Below are 18,674 nucleotides of genomic sequence, written 5' to 3'. Positions count from 1 at the left end.
GACCGACTGTCAACTTTTGATTTGGAGAGCACTTCTTTCGCAGCCTCCTCAAGACATTTGCTCCCTGTCCGCGGATGAGACTCGGATCCCTTCTTCGCAGCAGCAGCAGCAGTGAGTCTGGATGACTTCCTCTACTCTTGTCCTCGGGTCACGGTGACTATAGAGGAATGGAAACGATGTAAACAGCTTGGGGAGAAATCAAACTCTACAGAGCAACAGTTTTTTTTAGAGATCCCAAAAAGAGAGGATGATCCCTCCGGCCAACATGATTCAGGACGAAAGTGGGGGCAAAGAGGGCGAACGGGACCAGAACGAGACACCCAAATCCCCGACGGCGAACGCCAGCCAGCAGGAAACAAAGGTAGGACTGTCCTTATTACTTATTATTTACCATCACTCCGGATAGACGAATAAACTGAGGAATCCCACTGTGCGTCAGTCCAACTCTTATTAATAGAGCAGGGTAAACACAACTTCTATAAACATGACAATAAAACCGTCTCCACAGGGATCAGCTCCCAAAAAGAACAACATGCATTTAAACTGTCACTTTTTATCACCGGCTCACACACTGATCAGCCTTTTAAAACAGCTTCAACAGCCTGATCCTAATTACACTTAAGGAGGATACCATACCCCTTACACGGATAGACCTCAAAAATATCACCAGCTGTACAAAAGAGGACAGAAAACACTTAACACAACACGTTTAAAGTGCCATAAAGAGTCACTGCAGACTCGTTTTTGTACTTCAACAGACCACCGCAGTGTGTTGGAATACCATTAGAATAACATCATGATAGTGAACCATACAAGAAAACAACCATTAAATAAAGATGAGATCAGTTTAAACACAATATTGAGCACCACACACACTCTGTATAGGTCCTTATGTGACTTTAATAGAAATGTAGGGTGTTTTTTTTTTTAACTTTAGGTAAGAGTCAATCCAACAAATATATATTGTGGTATTTAAATGTATTGTTGCTAGATCAATGAGGATGGAAAGTTTCTTTGAAGATCCTGATATGCCTAAAAACAGCTTTGTGGTGTGCTGTAGTGGTAAAGGAAGTAATATGGTGTTAATATTATGTGTATTTTAATAAATAAGCAGCATATGGGTTTGTACTTTCTACTTGTGGCTGATGTAGGAAAGTAGGCTGTGTGGTAGAGATCTACATCTGCCTCAGGCGTTTTGCCATCTATGTGGGTCACATGTTGCCCAGACTACTACAATTAGCAGTAAAATATTGGACTACTCATCATGGTAGTGGATGGCTACAGCAGCTCTCCTGTCCTGTCCTCAAAGCTCCCACACAGAACAGATGAGACTTTCTCTTACTTTATGTAATTTCTAAATGACAGTTGGTGAAGTTAAAGCTTTTGCATTTGCATAAGTATTTGGTCAGTTTTCTCAGTCGCAACTGGGGTGACAGAGGTGATCTCCTCTGTTGCATTGTGTTTTTTAAGGCTGCAAAATCAAAGCATGTGAGCTCTTGGCACGTTTATTGTCACTGGGTATTTCAAGAGACTCCTGGCTGACTTCTCACATAATTTTCAAGCTTCTGCCAAACAACCACACTCTCTTCCAATATCTTTGGTGATAAGTCGTGGAACCCATCAGAAAGACAAAAAAAAGTGTTTTAAGGAAGTGTTTAATCATTCGTACAGACGGGATAAGTAGAATAAGTTCCTCAGTTGGCTGAACAAGTTTACTACAATTTAGTAAAGCTGTGTTTGTGTTTTTATTCCTCCTTTAAGAATACTGTGAGGCCTGAACATCACAAGCGCAAGGTGAGCCTCCACTCTTGTGCAAACTGTAGCGTACTGCTGATTTTAGTCCACCATGACATAACAGCATACCTGCATGCACACGGAGATAAAAGTTGTTTTATATTACAACTTTTAACTGCTTTTTAAGATCGATCACTTCGTGAAGTCAATGCCACACAAGGTTTAATCCATCATCACGCATATATTTCTAGAGGGCACTCTTTGTTCCGAGGCTGCATTAGTAAATGCATTTATTTACAATGATTTGATATATAATCTTATGCGCTAACTTGCTGTTTTTAATTTGTTTTGCAGTCCAGCGCCCATTAACCCTCCCTGCTTTATTTTGATGAAACACAGCTCTTATAGATTTGGTGCCATCACACACAGCATGAGCTTCTTGATGCATGCACACATTCCCTCACTTTGATGATTTAGAGATATCTTTATTCATTACGATTGTTTTTGATTTTAGATATATAAAACCACCTTACAGGAAAGAAGTGTACCATCACAGCCTTTGTAAATAAGTTCGACACAAGCCAAATTTACAGCCATCTAATGCAGTTATCTAGAACCAACTGTGTTAACATTATTGTTATGTTTTACCGCCGTTTTGTTTTCAGGGAGTGTAAAAGCCATGCAAGTGAAAAACTACAAGAGGTCGCAGTAGAAATGATGTGTGCTGTATGGTCATGTCTGTTTGTGTGTGAAAGTGTGTGTGCAGCCCTGTGTGTGGGTGGTAATGGTAGAGAAAGGGTCCAAATTGATTGTTTCCAGAGTGACCCGTAGGACTGATTGATCTTCACCACACCAAAGCTGCTCTCTAAACAATTTGCTCAGGCATGTCCGCCAAACATCAACAGCTAAAAATGCATGTATGTTTATATATTGTATTGTGTGGGATTTCATAAGAATATCTTGGCTCAGGATCAGTTGATGTAAACTGTGTCTGCGTGTGCAGAGCTAATGCTTTGTAACAAAATTAGGAGAGGACGGATCAACCTTGAGCACCCAGCAGAAAAACAGTAACTCCCCACAGGTGTTTAGCTGTTTACAGTTGTACATTCAGGCCTGTACTGTGTGCTAGGATGTAATGGATCATTAGGAATCCTTCTCTACCCATCAATTACTTAAAACATAATCCATTTCTTCAATCAGAGACCTGCAGGCGCACATTAGCCAGAAACCAGAACCATAAAATCACATTACAGTAGCTTAGAGATTCTTTATTGCATGTTTGAGCCCAGAATTAAGTGGGTTTCACAGAGGAGGAAGTACACACTGAGAGGTTAAATGAGGAGTTGTCAGTGTGGAGTGTTATGAATAGCGTTGCTGTAAAAGAGGAGCCTAATGAGATTGATAGAGGCTGCGGCCAGAAACGGCAGCACAGCGTGTGAGAAATAGCGCTGATGTGATGCATCGCCCTAACCAAGAAATCACATTACCTTCCAGGTGGGGAACCTCAAAGGTTTTCCACTGAGCAGTGGTCTTTTTATCGGCCATGGGACACTGAAACATTTCCCTGAGGGTTTTAGAGGCTAAGCTTGTAATTTATTTAGGTTATTACAGGAATTGATTTACTTCACATCTCCCTCAGTTGCTCTGTCATTCTCTCTCCTCATGCAATCTCTTTTTCTCTCCCCTCGCTCTAGTTTTCTAGTTTTCTTTAACTCTTTTTCTTTCTTTTCAGCTGCAGAGACTCAAGCGCTCCTTGTCCTTCAAGACCAAGAGCATCCGCAGCAAGAGCGCAGACAACTTCTTCCGAACCAGCAGCGACAACAAGACGGAGCTGCTCTCCGACGTGAGCAGCAGCACGGGCCATCTCTGCAACATCGGGATGGCCCCGCCGCACACCACCAACCACCCCATCCCTCCGGTCCCTCCGGCCATCCCCTGCGCTCCTCCTCCCACGTCGCGCTCCCAGTCCCGCAACCCGCTGCAGGTAGACTCGGCAGGACACTGCTTCATGGAGCACATCTTCAAGAAGCCCACGTTCTGTGACGTCTGCAACCACATGATCGTAGGTATGGTTACGATCCCTCTGTCCCTTCATCATTGTGATCAGAATATCAAATAAAGCAAGATCATAGGAGAAAGCAAGGTAAAAAAAAGTCCTACACATCATCTAATGAACTTTGCAATCACAGCATTGAGAGTAACCTTTTCTTAATGAGACATTCATCAGCTAATCTTCAAGATAAGCTGATGAAGCTATATAAACTTTTCTGTCATCAGAATTAAAATTAGAAAGCAATGAATATGCAATAATATGCACATATGGAATGGAGACAGCAGGATGTAAGAGGTTATAGTCTCCTAAAGTGCCTCCCTTTGTTTTCATATGCTAAAAAACATGTTTTTATCCAGTGAGAATGAACACACAAGCCATGTGTATCGCAGCACACTCACACAGTTAGGCACCTGACTCTGAGCATCCAACTTGACCTGTTGACATGTGACCGAAGTGTCTCCGTCCTCCTTTTTTTCGTACACTGATCCGGGTCCCTCCATCTGTCTGCTGGGGTGTCAGATAGCCAACAACAGCCGTGCCAGCTCCTCTACCTGTTCTCCTCTCACCAGATGTTCCAGTTTCTCTGGCTGCTCCCCTCCTTGTTAACCATCAGTACTGAGGGACCACCAAGTCTTTATATCTCAGGGCCTCTGCAGCATGATAATGACAAGGGCTGCCCTTGCCATCTGCTCAACAAGCCCCTGATATCACATTTGGTAGAAGATAAAAGACGTCAGACTGGTGGTAATGTAAGCCGGTTCAAAGACGTGCATGTACATGTGCATATATATACTAGAGTAATACCACTACTGTATCAGTTTGCCGACAGTCTTTGATTATCTTTGGATAATTGAAAGAAATTAGTTTTGTCTTGTGTTCAGTTATAAGTCAGAGCAAAATCAATCGGCCCTTTAAGATTAAGTTCTTAGTTAGGCGTTTGAGCCACACAGTCAACTGTAGCTCAGTTTAGCATTGTAAGTTGTTATCCAATCAGCATACCAATACAGCGGCTATAATCAATATTTTTATATTAACAATGCATCTAATGACAATGTGTAATATGAAAGGGGTTGTTCATGTTCATCCACTGAACTCTGCAGTTTCTCTTTGGGGCTTTATAGCAAACAAGCAACTAAAGAGCCAGATGTTTCCCTCAGGAGGTGGTGCAGAGCAAAGCAGAGCTAAAAGGAGAGTGAATATTAGTCATGACTCTAAATGAATAATAACTCCACATCTGTTGGATGTGTGAATAAACAACTGTTTGATAACAAATTCGCCACATCAACTTAAAAGCTGAAAATGTGTCAACATTTGTGTTTAAAGCGGGTTTCTGCTGCCCTCAAGTGGCCAAAAAAAATTCATCTTAGCCGATTAAACCTGTACACTTACAAGTTTACAGTGCAAACAATCATGTTACCACAGGCATCTGTGTGTTTCCCACCTTTGTAGATCACATTACCACATTTGACCCCCCAGCCCCTGACTACAAGAAACACAGAATTACTGTCCCATGATAAATGCTGTTCAGAGGCTTTGCCACCCCGACCAGCATGAAATTCTTGAAGAAACACGGATTTCTTATCATTTCTGGCCTGAACATATACCCAACAGATATATTTGCTATCAACAGTGTCGATATTGGCAACCAAAAATCCACACTGACTTTGAATGTATGACCTAAGTAAAACTACAGTTCATTCCACCATATAACATATTCATACATGTTGTTTATCTGGTCTGTTTTATGTGTCGTGGCCAGTAAAGTGCGTCCACTGGCTGAAGCTTTGGATGGGCCTCTGGTGGTCTGATAATGGAAGTGTGATGTCAGGCCTTCCTGGCCCTGTGATAGGTGCTGAGCCCTCTGGTCCGCTCATGAAAAAAAGATGCTGCTCTCTTCTTCATTTGTCCTGCTTTAATGAGAACACAGTGTGGTCAGCAGCAGAGAGAGTGGAGGGTGTTTGTGTGTGCATGTGTGTGTGTGTGTGTGTGTGTGTGTGTGTGTGTGTGTGTGTGTGCGTAATAAGCTGCGATGGTGCTGTCAAAGTCTGACTCAGAGTCAAAGAGCAGCACACAGGAGAGAGAGACATAGTGGTGGTGGAGGGGACTCAAACTGATAGTACAAGCATACTGCGATTATTAAATCCCAATGGCCATTCATTCAAAATTGTTACAAGTTTATAAAGTAAAAATAATGAACAAGTGTTTTATAAGATTGATAAAGAGGGATAAGGTACTGTGAAGTGAAAAATACTTGTAATATTTCTCATCCTGTAGATGCAAACATGAACAGACACAGATCTTCTTTGAATTTTTCCTCGGGAAGCAGGTGATAGAAACATACCACTTAAAACTAATATAATGTGGTATATAATTGGATATAGAAAGGTCATGGTGATCTTAAATGGATAAAAAAAAATACACACTCATTTTACCTCGAGGATCAATCTCAAAATCAATGTTACTGTTTTAGGAAATGAATTAAATCTGCATATATATATGATCCACCCTACACTAATTTATAGATTTATACCAATGTGCTAATATCGCAAAAGGCAGCCTGGAAATATAACACCCACCTTCTTCCTAAAGGAGGCTCCTTTATTAAATAAGAGCCAGTACAAATGAAATGTGTCATCCATAATAAAAAAGGCTGAATTATATTATACTGCTCACTGACTCATTCATTAGGTTTACTAGATAAAGATGGAGCAAACTAGATTAGTAAATACTTAAAAGAGCAATAAACATATTATCTGTACGCGTTCATTTTGTGTTTTAAAACCTCTGTATATAAAAGAAAACTGCCATATCTCAACTTACAGATTTTTGACAGTGTTACACCAGTGTTCAAGCTCAACATATGTTCTCCTTCCTGTTCAGTTTGTGCAGTTAAACACACATAAATCTTTAACTGCATCAAATATATTCACAAAAGAACCAAGAACTGTCACAGAGATGTGTTTCAAAGTGTCCTCTGCTGACCATTGACCATTCTGATTTCTTTGAACTAATCAAACAGCACTTTGTCTGACTGACAGTGATAATCTGAGTATGACTTAGTGTGTCATACATTAAAATAATTGTCCATGTCTCTAATGGTCATCAAATGACAAGTCAACACTTAATGTTGATTTGTCACAAGAAACAAATGAGAGGAGGATTAGGATTTAGGATTTAAAAACTACATACCCTTAGTCCAACACACAGGTGCTTTCACTTATGTTGCCTGACTAAACCTGACATCACTCTCCTGTTAGTTTTGTTGCATTGTTATTAGTATTAGTAACCCTGACTGACCGTGATATTTTGTAATTGTAAAATTTAAATTTCTTCTTTTTCTGTATTTTAGCTCCACCCAACGTCAACCTGAGTAGAAGTCTAATTGAAAACACCTGTGGGGGGGGGGTTAACAACATTTCTTATATTCATTCCAAGGTTACTCTCGCTCCTATTGCCTTCCAACAATGTGTTTTTCTTATTCATTACACAGGCTGAATGCTATGTGCAGTGTGCAGCTTTTGTCCATAAAAGCAAGTGTCCTTGCTGTGAGTCTCACAGTGAATTAGTTTCACTGGTACATAAAAAAGCTCTGATCGAGTAACGGGCTTATGCTGAGATATTGATTGCCGGTCCTTGCTGCAAATGACTTATTAAATTAACATCGACATGAGTGAATAGGAGGGTTATTTGTGGCTGACGGGGGGAAATATAATTTACAGGGCAAGCGTGACAAAATGAAACATACACACAAAGAGCTTGAAGGATTATACTTGGTATAGTAAACTCTGGTGGTGGATATTCACCACGAATGAGGCAGTAATCTCACTTGATTAGCATACACTTCCTTTGCGATATGAAATCCTTGAGACACACATGACAGGTTTGGTTGACCACAGAGAGAAATTAATCTTCAGGGTCAGAGGTCAAGGTTTGGTAGCAGACAGAGACTGCTGTGGTGCTAACTGAGGCTTTACTGCTCCTCCCTCCATTAACACATACACATGATGCACAAAAGTGTCAGATACACACACTCTTACTGTGTATGCTAGCGGGTGTCAGTAGTGTTTTCTCTCTTTCTGTCACACAAGACACAACAACCGCGTGTTGTGACGACCTTACACTTCCACTAATACTGCATTTATCCGTTTCAGTGTCACAATGGACAGCTGACATTGTCCGCCATGTCTCAAAAGTGTCTCTCACGCCAGCATGCCATCAAAAAAATGCATTATGAAATGTCAACCTGCGTGGGTGCCAGCGGGGAAAATGTCAGCTGAAATAAGTCAGTTCATGAAAAGTTTAAACCTTGACTCAAACTACAGCATTTAGTGATGGCAAAGTTTGTCCGTCTGTCAGTCCACATCTTGGACCTCAGGATGAATTGAAATAACTTTGGTGATCCTGTGGCTTTTTATATTACGCCATAGTCAGCTGTACTGTAATAAGCATGCTTAAATGCTAGACTAAGATGGTGAACATGGTAAACATTATACTTGCAAAACATCAGAATGTCAATATTGTGAAAATGTATGACACTCCTCATTGCTTTAAGTGCGTTACATTTCTAAAAACAGTTCATTTGTGCAGTATAAAGTTCATTTCACAACAAACAGCTATACTCATCCTATAGCAATGTATTAAGCATTGTAGGCCTAATTTCCTTAATTCTTCAGATGCGGCAATGGGTTTTTCAGTGGTAAAAAAAAAATCAAATGGCCGTGGGAGAAACTAATTAAAGTCTGCAAATCAACCAAAGAATGCTACTCAGGTCAGTGTTTTGGAGGAGCTTAAGAAGAAGAGGCGGTGGAGGAGTTATTGTCATGATGAAGGTTATTTACACAGGAAATCGGAAGGCGTGAAGTAAGAACAGCGGCTTAATAGATCAATGTGTGGCTATTGTAAGGAGAGTGTGCAGCGTGAGAGAGATACTGTAGGGAGGAAGAGTGGGAAATTGAGGGAGAAAGATTGTGTGGGAAAAAAAAAAAGATGAAGAAGGTATGGAAAATCTGGCAGGGGTCTTGTCCTTTACTGTAGTGTAAATGAAGAATGGGCTTTAAAGGCAGAGAAGCCAAGAAAGAGCAAATGCCAGAGAGAGCAGCAATGGCACTCACTTTCCCCACAGCTGTAATGCCTTAAGGCCCTGGACTCTTCTCTGAGCCTGGAGGAAAAAGCACCTAAACACACACACACTAACGTCATTACCCAGACATTACAGAAGGAGGACGACAGTGTCAGTTTCTTGTATTAGCCTCTTGAAACACAGTGGTTTGTTCCCCTCTGTTACTGGCGGCGTCTCATTATTCCCCCATGTTGGAATGAGTCCGTTCAAATAAGCCAATCAACAACAGCTTCACAAGGGCTTCATTTGCTTCCCCCCCTGTGCATTCAGAGAGACGGACAAGAACTTGTCTTAAAGATGCCATAGAGAAATCGTTTGCTGACCTGAAGGAGAATGAAACTCCAAGTGCTCGTTAAACATCATCAGTTGACCTGATTTTAGAAAAGTCGGTGCAGGTTGTGCTCATTGCCTCTGCTGTCGCTGCTGTCGCTGCTGTCGCTGCTGTTGTTGTTGTTGTTGTTTTTGTTGTTGTGGTGATCTGTGGCTGGCCGATGAGAGTTTGGGCCGGGATCACATTTCTCTCGGTTTCCGTCTCAGGTTAACTAAGTCTGCCCGCTTTGTGTCAGTGAGGCTCCACCGAGCAACACAAGAGCTTTAAATGGGAAATACAGATCCAGTTTTCCACCCATTACTGAGTTTCAAGCATCTGTCAGTGCTGCCCAGCTCCAGATAGATTCACATTACAGCACGTGAGGAGCAAACAGAGATTTTTCCCCCATCTGCTAAGTAAACTACACACGAGGGGCTTTGTACCTTAAGCACACAGTATCTTGTGTTTGCTGTCTTGTCCGGGGATCAGGTGTTCTGCTTGGTTTCACATTTATAGTACAGTGTTACCTCTACTCATTGAACCTCTTCACCCTGCTCATCAAACTGAATAAGCTGCATTTTTGAGGATAATCTGGACTGAACCGCTGACATTATTTGCTTGCCACAATGCCCATTCACAATGCACAAAAAAAATATACACAACTTGACAACCGTGAACAAACTTGACAATCTTTCAAGTGAACTTGGTTAGATGATCTTATATTCTCCCTGTGCTCTCAACGCCCACTGAAGTAGATCGATGAATCCTTTGCATGTCCACATTCTCACACGCACACACGCTGAGTGTGAGCCAGAGCAGGGCACGTGCTCATTGATTAATCAATACAGAGCCAGAGGTGCACAGCGGCCAGACTACAACTAATAACAGTACTGGGACTCAGTAACAGTGTCCTCTCTCGTTAATGTGGAATGGCTGTCAAATGATACACCACTGCTGGCCGCGAATGGTGGTTTTTGTCATGCTATGTGTAACACACAGAGATAATTTGTCTTCTCGGGAACCCCTCTTTCTTTTCATCTTTTGTGAGGATTATACCTACATTTATCATTTGACAGAACCTCCACTTACAACCAAAATAATATAAATCCACTCTTGTACCACAACAGTCCAGTAACTTATCTACTTAACTACTAAGTCAAAGTTCAGCTCGGTCAGCCAACATATTATTATTTTAATGCATCATATTTACAGAGATAATAATTGGTATTTAAGCTCTGGCCACGTCACTCCCTCTAAGCATATACAGTCTCAACAGAGTGGAGGTTGGGGAGTGATGATAGCTTCCTCCGCGGGGGAACTTCTTCTCAAACCCTACAGGTGGATGCTGGGGCTTATGAAATGCTATATGAATTTTTTTTTTTACAGCCAACCCCAATTTTCAGGACATTTTTCTGCCCTGCGCAGGAATATGGCCGTGATGCTTCAAGCTATAGACAGTAATATCAGGATCTTTTAAATCTTTAAAAGTGATGGAACCTGAACTTTTGACGAATAGGTCAACCCCCCTTTCACTCCCCAAACATGCCAGTATTACCCCCTTACTGCACATTCATCTCTTGCCCTTTCGTTGTATTTCTTTCCCTCTCACAAACGCACACAGTGACAGAGCCTCAGCTCACTGATCTCCACGAAAGACTGAGCTGCAATCTGTTGGTGTTGCCATGTGAGCTTCATTCTCTGCCAACACCTTTCTCTTTACAATCTCACATCTCCACACTGAACAGGACTATCTGTCTTTTTGTTTCCTCATCTATCTCTCTGTCTATCTCTGTCCTTTTTCATTTGTCAGTCAGTTTCACACACCTCTATGCACAAATGCACACATACATAAATGTTTGCAGTTGCGATGTTGCGTAACTTTGGTTCACAAATAAGTCCGATTAATCTTAATTTATTCCAGCAACTGTGAGTCACATATTAATAAGTGATGGTGAGCTGCACACAGGCAGAAATGGTTTCACATGGTGGAGATAGTTACAGTCAGTTTGGTTAAAATGGTTTTGCAGAAGTGCACATCATGTGTCGCAGTTACTAAATTTTGTCCCTGTTAAAATGTTCCACATGTCACTTCACAGGTTTTTCACAGTGCATGCTGGGAAAGACTCCAGGAACTCTGGCTAGGAATAAGTGTGTAAAGACGGTGAATAAATGAATGAGGCGGCGTTCTGAACAATTTTTTCCATTTCCTCTGCCTTTTTGTGTGTAATTTGCTTTTCACTTAGGAACCCCATTCGGGTTCAGCTCCTGACATGACAGATCTGAACTTGTTGCTTCTTTTCTGCGTGTGTGTATCAGGTACAACAGCCAAGCATGTGGTGTTCCTGGCGGGAAACACGGCAAAGCACGGCCTCCGCTGCAAAGCCTGCAAGATGAGCCTCCACCACAAATGTGAGAACGGAGTGGGACAGCAGCGCTGCATGGGCAAACTGGTAAGATGCATCACACAGAATAACACAAGACATCGAGACATGATATAGACAGTAAATTTGCCTCTTTGCTGTCAACAGTCTGGGGAGATTCTGAGCTTCAGGAATATAATTACTGATGTCATTATGATAGCAACCAAAACAGACATATTAGAATTGGCTGTCTGACCGTTTCCCACCAGAATGTGCTTATTCAGATATCACACTCTATGTGTGAGTGTGCTGGTACATCTGTGATCACCATCCATCCTCGTCATCGTCCTCATCATCGTTATATAATCACTCTGTCTGTCTGTGTGTTAGATAATAATAATGCAAAAAATGCTGACCCCTCCTCGTTTCCATCAAGTTCTGCTGCATAAACCATTAAATCAGGATCAATACAATCACCCTGAGCTGCTTCATAACCACTATTGAAGATGTCACACGTAACAGTTTTATGATGTGTTTGGCATTTCACAGTCTCAGCTCAGCTCTTTTTTAATATGTATGTCAAGCCTTGGTCGCTTGTGAAATTAAGGGGTGTAAAATAATATTTAGAATAATTATCACATCATTAATTATTCAATTTCAGCTTTTGTATCACAAGCAGAGGCAATGAGTTTGTGAAACTTTTCAGTATCACAAAAATGGGAATGAATATATAGTGAATAAATAATACTCTGGCCCCAATATGCTGCTGTTGTTACCAGCCTCTTGCTGTTTTCATGAACTCCAGTTTCTGTGGTTTAAGACAGCTATTAACTGTTTTGCATTTAGACGTGGTTGGCCGATACTTCATACAAACTAGTTTGTTTGATGCATAATCAGCCCTAAAAGGTTGAGGACATTCTTTAACCTTTTAGGCTTATTAACCCGTTCCAAAACCTCACTGGAAAGCCTTGGTCACCCTCAAAATAAGCTGATTTTTACACTGTTCACGTGAGGTCATTCATTTTTTCTGCAAAGTCTATGAAATGCATCTGTGAAGTTTTGTTCAGCTACAAATTCATAATATGCTTTAATTTCAGCAGTTTACTTTCCTGTGTTGTTTCATATAAGCTGTTTCTCTGCTAATGAGCTCTAAATGGGAGCTATAACAGAGGCAAAAAGATAAGCTAGAGCAGCTGATTGGTCGATTTCAAATGTGCGTACGTGTCAACACTAAACATTAGAGCGAAACTGCCTTATTGAGTAGGGGAATTTATTTAATAGTTGGTACAGTCAATAAGTCAGCTTTTCCGTGTTATTATCTCACAAGTCAGAGGTAATAACCCTGGACTGTAATAAACCCCCCAATTTAAAAATCATAGACTGAGAGATCAAGCCTTGTTATCGTCATTGTGTATCGTTTCCCTCCCAGGCAACACACTTTCTGGCGTCCTCCGTCTGGCCTGTCCCCATTATTGGATGATGATAATTGAGATCGGGGGCCTATGATGTGATTCACAATCATCATCGCCCCTTATCATCTGTGGACCTGCATTACAACGAGACCATTTGGTTTTGGAGTCAGGGTGGGCTGAGTGTTTTTACTGGGCAGGGTTCAGTTACACCAGTGAAAGCCAGCGCCAAGAAACGTTTATCGCTTTCACTTCCATAGCAGGCCAGCAAACTGGCAGTCAGGACTGAACTGGGCCTCTACAGTCATTCACACACATCCCACACTGAAGAGAGGGAGACTGTTGCTCTGTCAGGTCATATTATGTGTGATTTCCTACCTTTCCTGCCTTGTTCCTCCACAGTATTTGACTACACCTCCCTTGAGATAATTTGGCTGGGATTCGATGAGGAAATGTGGAATAAGTTGAGTAGGTGTTAATCAGCAAGAAACAAGTAAATAGATGTCATATGGAAATGATATGGAAGTAATAGTGACAGTACAGGCAGCCTCTCTCCTCTCCCGTTGTGACGTCTTTCCACTAGAGGGATGAGGCTTGAAGATATGATCGGCTCTCAGGAGTGGAAAATGAGGTTGAGGGGTCAAGCATAAAAAGGGAAGTTTCCCCAGTGGAGTACAGCTCTAAATTCGACTTACTCTAAACTTGGACACTTCTGCAGCCATGCTTGTTTCTCTTGGCTTGAGAACCCTTTACCAAAGAAATCAAGTTACCTCATGCTCTGAATCTTTATAAATCATGAAACGTATGACCATTTCTTCATTAGCTTTCCAAACTTACTGAAACAGTGACAATGAATTCATAACAAATGTAGTTTTAAAATTTAGTTGTGTTTAACATGCAACTATTTGGTTACATAACGTTACTTCACTCCAGAGAAGAAACTTAAATCCATGATTAATAGCTTTGGCAACCAGCTAGTAATACTGTCTTTATGTTTTTCAGAGACTCTGTAAAGGAATAGTTGGGTCAAACACACAATCTTTTCTTTTTAGTACGGTTGTATATACAGTTTGCAGGTACAGTATATTGGTCACTCAGCTAACAAAAGCTGACCACTCAGTAGTAAAGAGTTGATCTGGCCTCTCCTGACTCACAGTTTGTGTTAATTGTCAGTCTTGACAGCTCCAGTCCAACTGGAGCTTCAGGTGACCTGCCAGTTTGGATCAAACATGATTAATAATCAATACGTGTCACTTAATGCGTTAGTCACTGCTTGAAACTCTCTCAATCAGTAACCAGAGAGAGCTGAGCCCTACTACAGGGCACATAACTACATATTGCACTAGATCTGCTGCAATGACACAATTCAAAAAGTAGTTTCACTGACTCTGAACGTTACTCGTGATAAATGCAATGATTCACTCATCGTTTTTTCATGAATAATGCGTTATCACACGCACACACAAACAATAGCAGGTGTCCTGCAAAACACTGTCAAACTACAACTCATCCAGGTCACCAGGCCCGTCCAGATTCTTTCTCTCTTCTATCTTTTTGTGTTTCCTTGGTGCCCAGTGTACAAAAACAGAAGCCTACAGTTTCTGAAGTCACTTCAGTGTTTGACGCCAGTACGTGGTCAAAATGTGTACGCTACACATATATACACATGATGTTTCAGGCTGGGTTGTGTCATACAGCTCGCATGTGAAACTGGGTGTCTGTCTGAAACATCTGTGCATGAATAAATAATTTAATTGGAGTGCTGTCCTCTTCATGACTTTTTATGAATAGAAATGTGCATTTCTTTTATACATAGTACTTAGATTTAAGAATTAAAGACATATAAGAAAGGCTTCCATGACTTTCCCCCCAAAAGCTAACTACATCAGTAATCGCTGCTGTCACAACATCAGTGTAGTAAAACTAGTGTGCTCTTTTAACCCCCTGACGTCTCAGTTCTTGACATGGGCCTGAAGAGCTCAAGGGTTGCTTATTTTAGCCGTCGCATCATGAGAAGTGTCAAATGAAGAATTAAGCAGGACTGATTAGCGATGCAGATTTCACCACCTGCCACTTGAAATACATGAAATGTAAACAAACAGAAAAAAAGGCAGTCCTTTTCTGAGATGTAGGTCTCCCAACACTGATCCTCACATCCAGTAAAGAACTGAGGTTGTTGTAATCAAGGAACATTAATCAAAAACACTGTATGTTATCAGTAAATGGGTGAATGTTTATCAAGGACTTCCAGAAATAAGAAACAGAGAGAAAATGCTAAGAAACTGAAAATATATAGATGACTGACTTGAGGGGAATTTCAATCTTCTGTCTTTCTTCTTTACTTAAGAAGGATTTAAAACTGATGGGGAAGTATTGAATGGTTAGGATGCAGACATGTAATGATATATAAATGATAAATGTTTGAGGACATGACAGGCAGATAGATTAAGACTTTAAGACCAGTTCTTTCTTGTCAGGTGGACCACAGTCACATTTTCTACTCCTGCACGTTGGGATTTCAACTCTTTATGTAACAAATCAGCTGTTTATTTATGACAGTCATGCACGATTTAAAACTGTAGTCAATAATATGTTTTCATTCAAACAATAATGTGCTGGAAGTAATTTAAATTGAGTGGAGCTAATGTTGCGCCTCAGCCGCGGGGGAGTGCAGTATTGAGTGTGGACTGGCTCTGACGTCATTTTGTAAACAGCAACAGCTCCTTCAACATCCAGCTCTATTACTCTCTACCTTTCGAGCTGCCAGTCTTTTTGAGGCTAATAGTTCCATTACATTGTGTGATGCATGTTGTCAGCATGTTTCTCTCTTCTTGCCTGAATGATTTTGTTTATTGTAGAAAAATACATGTGGATGAGTACTTGAATGGCTCTGTGTCTGTTTTCCTGTCACTTAATGTAACAGGTTGCATAATGCGTTGCAACTTGTGCACTACCTTTTGGTAATATTTGGCTGTAATTGTTTAGACAAACACAAGCATGAAACAATGAATCAGTGTTGCTATAAACACAGTCCCTATGAACAGATTCTGTAGAAGACAATTCATGAAGCTAGCTGCTGTGTTCTGGTAAAATTCAGGGTTGTGCACTTCACATCTTGTTGAATTAAGTTGTATTTACAGGCTACAAGTGGCACAATGCTAATCAGTATTTTACTAATATAATAAGTAATGCTTTAATCATTTGCAACCAGATTGTTACCAAAATAGTTTCATAAAGGTTCATAATACTGTATATTTACAATTTTTTTGTATTCTCAAAACCATAGATTATTTTCAATAACAAGTTGTTAATTAAAATAATTAAATTATAATTTTTATATTTACCTCTAATAGTTTATACATTTCTTACAACAGATTAGTGATATACCCACAAAGCAAAAAAGTTACATATGTAAATAATTGATTATTTCCGTCACCTATTGCTTATAGCTGATCCACAACAGGTTTGTGATTTATTAATTAATCAGTCATTTTAAAGTTATTATTTTCATTATAATGTTCAAGGTTGCTTTTGTGTTCCTCACATTTAACTACTTTTGTGAATATCAGCGTGTGAGGTCTGACATTCACACGCAGCACAATATTGGATATTAGACTGTTTGACTGCCATGTCTGTGTCTGTGTGTGTCTGCTAAGTCTGCGGTGTGAAATATAGTTGTTGTGATTCATTCAAACAGTGATGTTTGACATCCAGTGTGGCAGAACTTTGTCTCTTCAAAGTCAGTTGTCATCAGAAACGTCCGGCTGAACAGAGCTATGTGCAGTATTGCAGCGTCAGGCTGCTGTTCTGCTGCATATCGATTTGTCTCAATGTCTGTCTCTTTTTTCCCTCTCTGTCCTTCTCTCCTCAGCCAAAAGGCTTTCGGCGGTATTACAGCTCTCCATTACTGATCCAGGAACAGTATGGCTGCATCAAGGAAGTGATGCCCATCGGTGAGCAGCTTAAATCTCCATAATAATAATTTCAGTTCTGGTCAGGATAGCACGCTCTAAGGCTTTACTCCTCTCTAACAGAAACACTTTTCCGCTTGAGCTGATTTATAAGATTTACCTACCTGGTTTTATAGAATTGTAACTCATCACATGGCTATCCTGAAAGCTTAACATTTGTTTGCCATCAGGTTTATCATGTCTTAACTCTTTTCTGAAGCCTGTGGCAATAAGGTGGACCCTGTGTATGAGGCCTTGAGGTTTGGGACGTCGCTGGCACAGAAGGCCAAGAGGGCCAGCGGCTCTGAGTCTCCACACAGAAACTCGGTAAGAAAAGGATCATTTGTCATGTCTAGTAGTGTTTGTTTTTACCCTCTAAACACTGTATTTGTTTAAATCCAAACACAGATACATTTTATACAAGGAAAATTGTTTTCAATTTCATTATGTCTCCGCTCAGGCAATAGCAGTGGCCAGAGGAATTATGTTTACTGGTTGTCCGTGTGTCTGTCCCATTCTCGTGAACGTGATATCTCAGGAACATCTTGAGGGAGTCACATTTGGCACAAACGTCCACTTGGACTCAAGGATGAACTGATTAGGATTTGGTAGTCAAAGGTCAAAGGTCACTGTGATCTCATAAAACACATTTTTTGCCATAACTCAAGAATTGATGACCATATTTCACAGTTGGTCAGACTATGAATTGTCACACTTTTGACTCAAAGGTCAAAGGTCACCTCAGAATGACCTTGACAAACACGTTTTTGGACATAACTCAAGACCAAAATGTCACACAGATGTTTCATGGGATACAATGAGGAAGTGATGACATCTTTTACCCAAAAGGTCAAAGGTCAACTTCACTGTGACATCGGAACGTCCTGGAAAAACACTTTTTTGGCCATTATTCAACATAACTCGTAGCTCAGACAGAAGTGGAGACTGTGACCATATTTCACAGTTGATCAGACACTGAAAAGGTGACACGTTTAACTCAAAGGTCAAAGGTCATTGTGACCTCAATATAAGTTTTTTGCCACAATTTAAGAATGACTTGGGCAATTCTAGATTTCACACACGTTGACTGGGACGACACAATGAGTAAACAATGAGTCTGCCTCTTTCACTTCCTGCCTCATTCTGAATTTCGAGCGTCATCAGAATCACGTGACTGCAAACAACTTATTGGAGCTCGCCGAGCTAATCGTGATCCTGTGAGTGAGTTTCACCTACAGCTCATAGAGAGGCTTCGCATCTAAAAATGCCAGGAGAAAATTCATCATTCAGTTCAACAATGTATATTCACTGGACTCATACATATGTATCATCAATATAGTGATGACTTCCATTTAGCCGTAAAATGCACTTTATACCTTTTATTCAATTCCTTCTAAGTATTCACTACATGTATTATATGAGTCTGGATGGATGTAAACTGCAACTCGACTGATTGGCGGAGGCAAACAACTATGGGGTGGTGATTCTAGTCTAGTGTTCTCGTTGTTAAGCTATAATATACATACAGACACGTAAAGACTTGTAGATCATCACAGTTCACTTCAGGTATTATACTTGTATTTTGTCCCGCTGCAACAGACATACTGTAGCTGATGGTCTAAATAGATACTGCAACTGCAGGGCTGTAAACACTACCAATAAAGGCATTCTGGTCCAGGCAGTAATGAAGAGAGATGTGGGTGCAAACGCTCATGTTACAGCTCTGAAGATGGACTGGA

General features: G+C 40.7%; 1 protein-coding gene across 1 annotated transcript in view; it reads left to right on the top strand.

The window, feature by feature from the left end:
• The first annotated feature begins 247 nt into the window (after positions 1–247).
• Positions 248–18,674, top strand: part of stac (SH3 and cysteine rich domain) — a 30,718-nt gene continuing 12,291 nt past the window's right edge. Inside the window, exons 1-5 of the mRNA XM_070920847.1 lie at positions 248–361; positions 3,467–3,800; positions 11,533–11,666; positions 16,857–16,938; positions 17,156–17,262. Coding sequence (XP_070776948.1) covers positions 248–361; positions 3,467–3,800; positions 11,533–11,666; positions 16,857–16,938; positions 17,156–17,262 — 771 coding nt within the window. The remainder of the gene's footprint in view (positions 362–3,466; positions 3,801–11,532; positions 11,667–16,856; positions 16,939–17,155; positions 17,263–18,674) is intronic.

Source organism: Enoplosus armatus, chromosome 15 (genome assembly GCF_043641665.1).
Source record: "Enoplosus armatus isolate fEnoArm2 chromosome 15, fEnoArm2.hap1, whole genome shotgun sequence".
Taxonomy (NCBI): Eukaryota; Metazoa; Chordata; class Actinopteri; order Centrarchiformes; family Enoplosidae; genus Enoplosus; species Enoplosus armatus.
The sequence above is the reverse complement of the archived record's forward strand: the minus strand, read 5'-3'. Positions and strand labels throughout refer to the sequence as shown.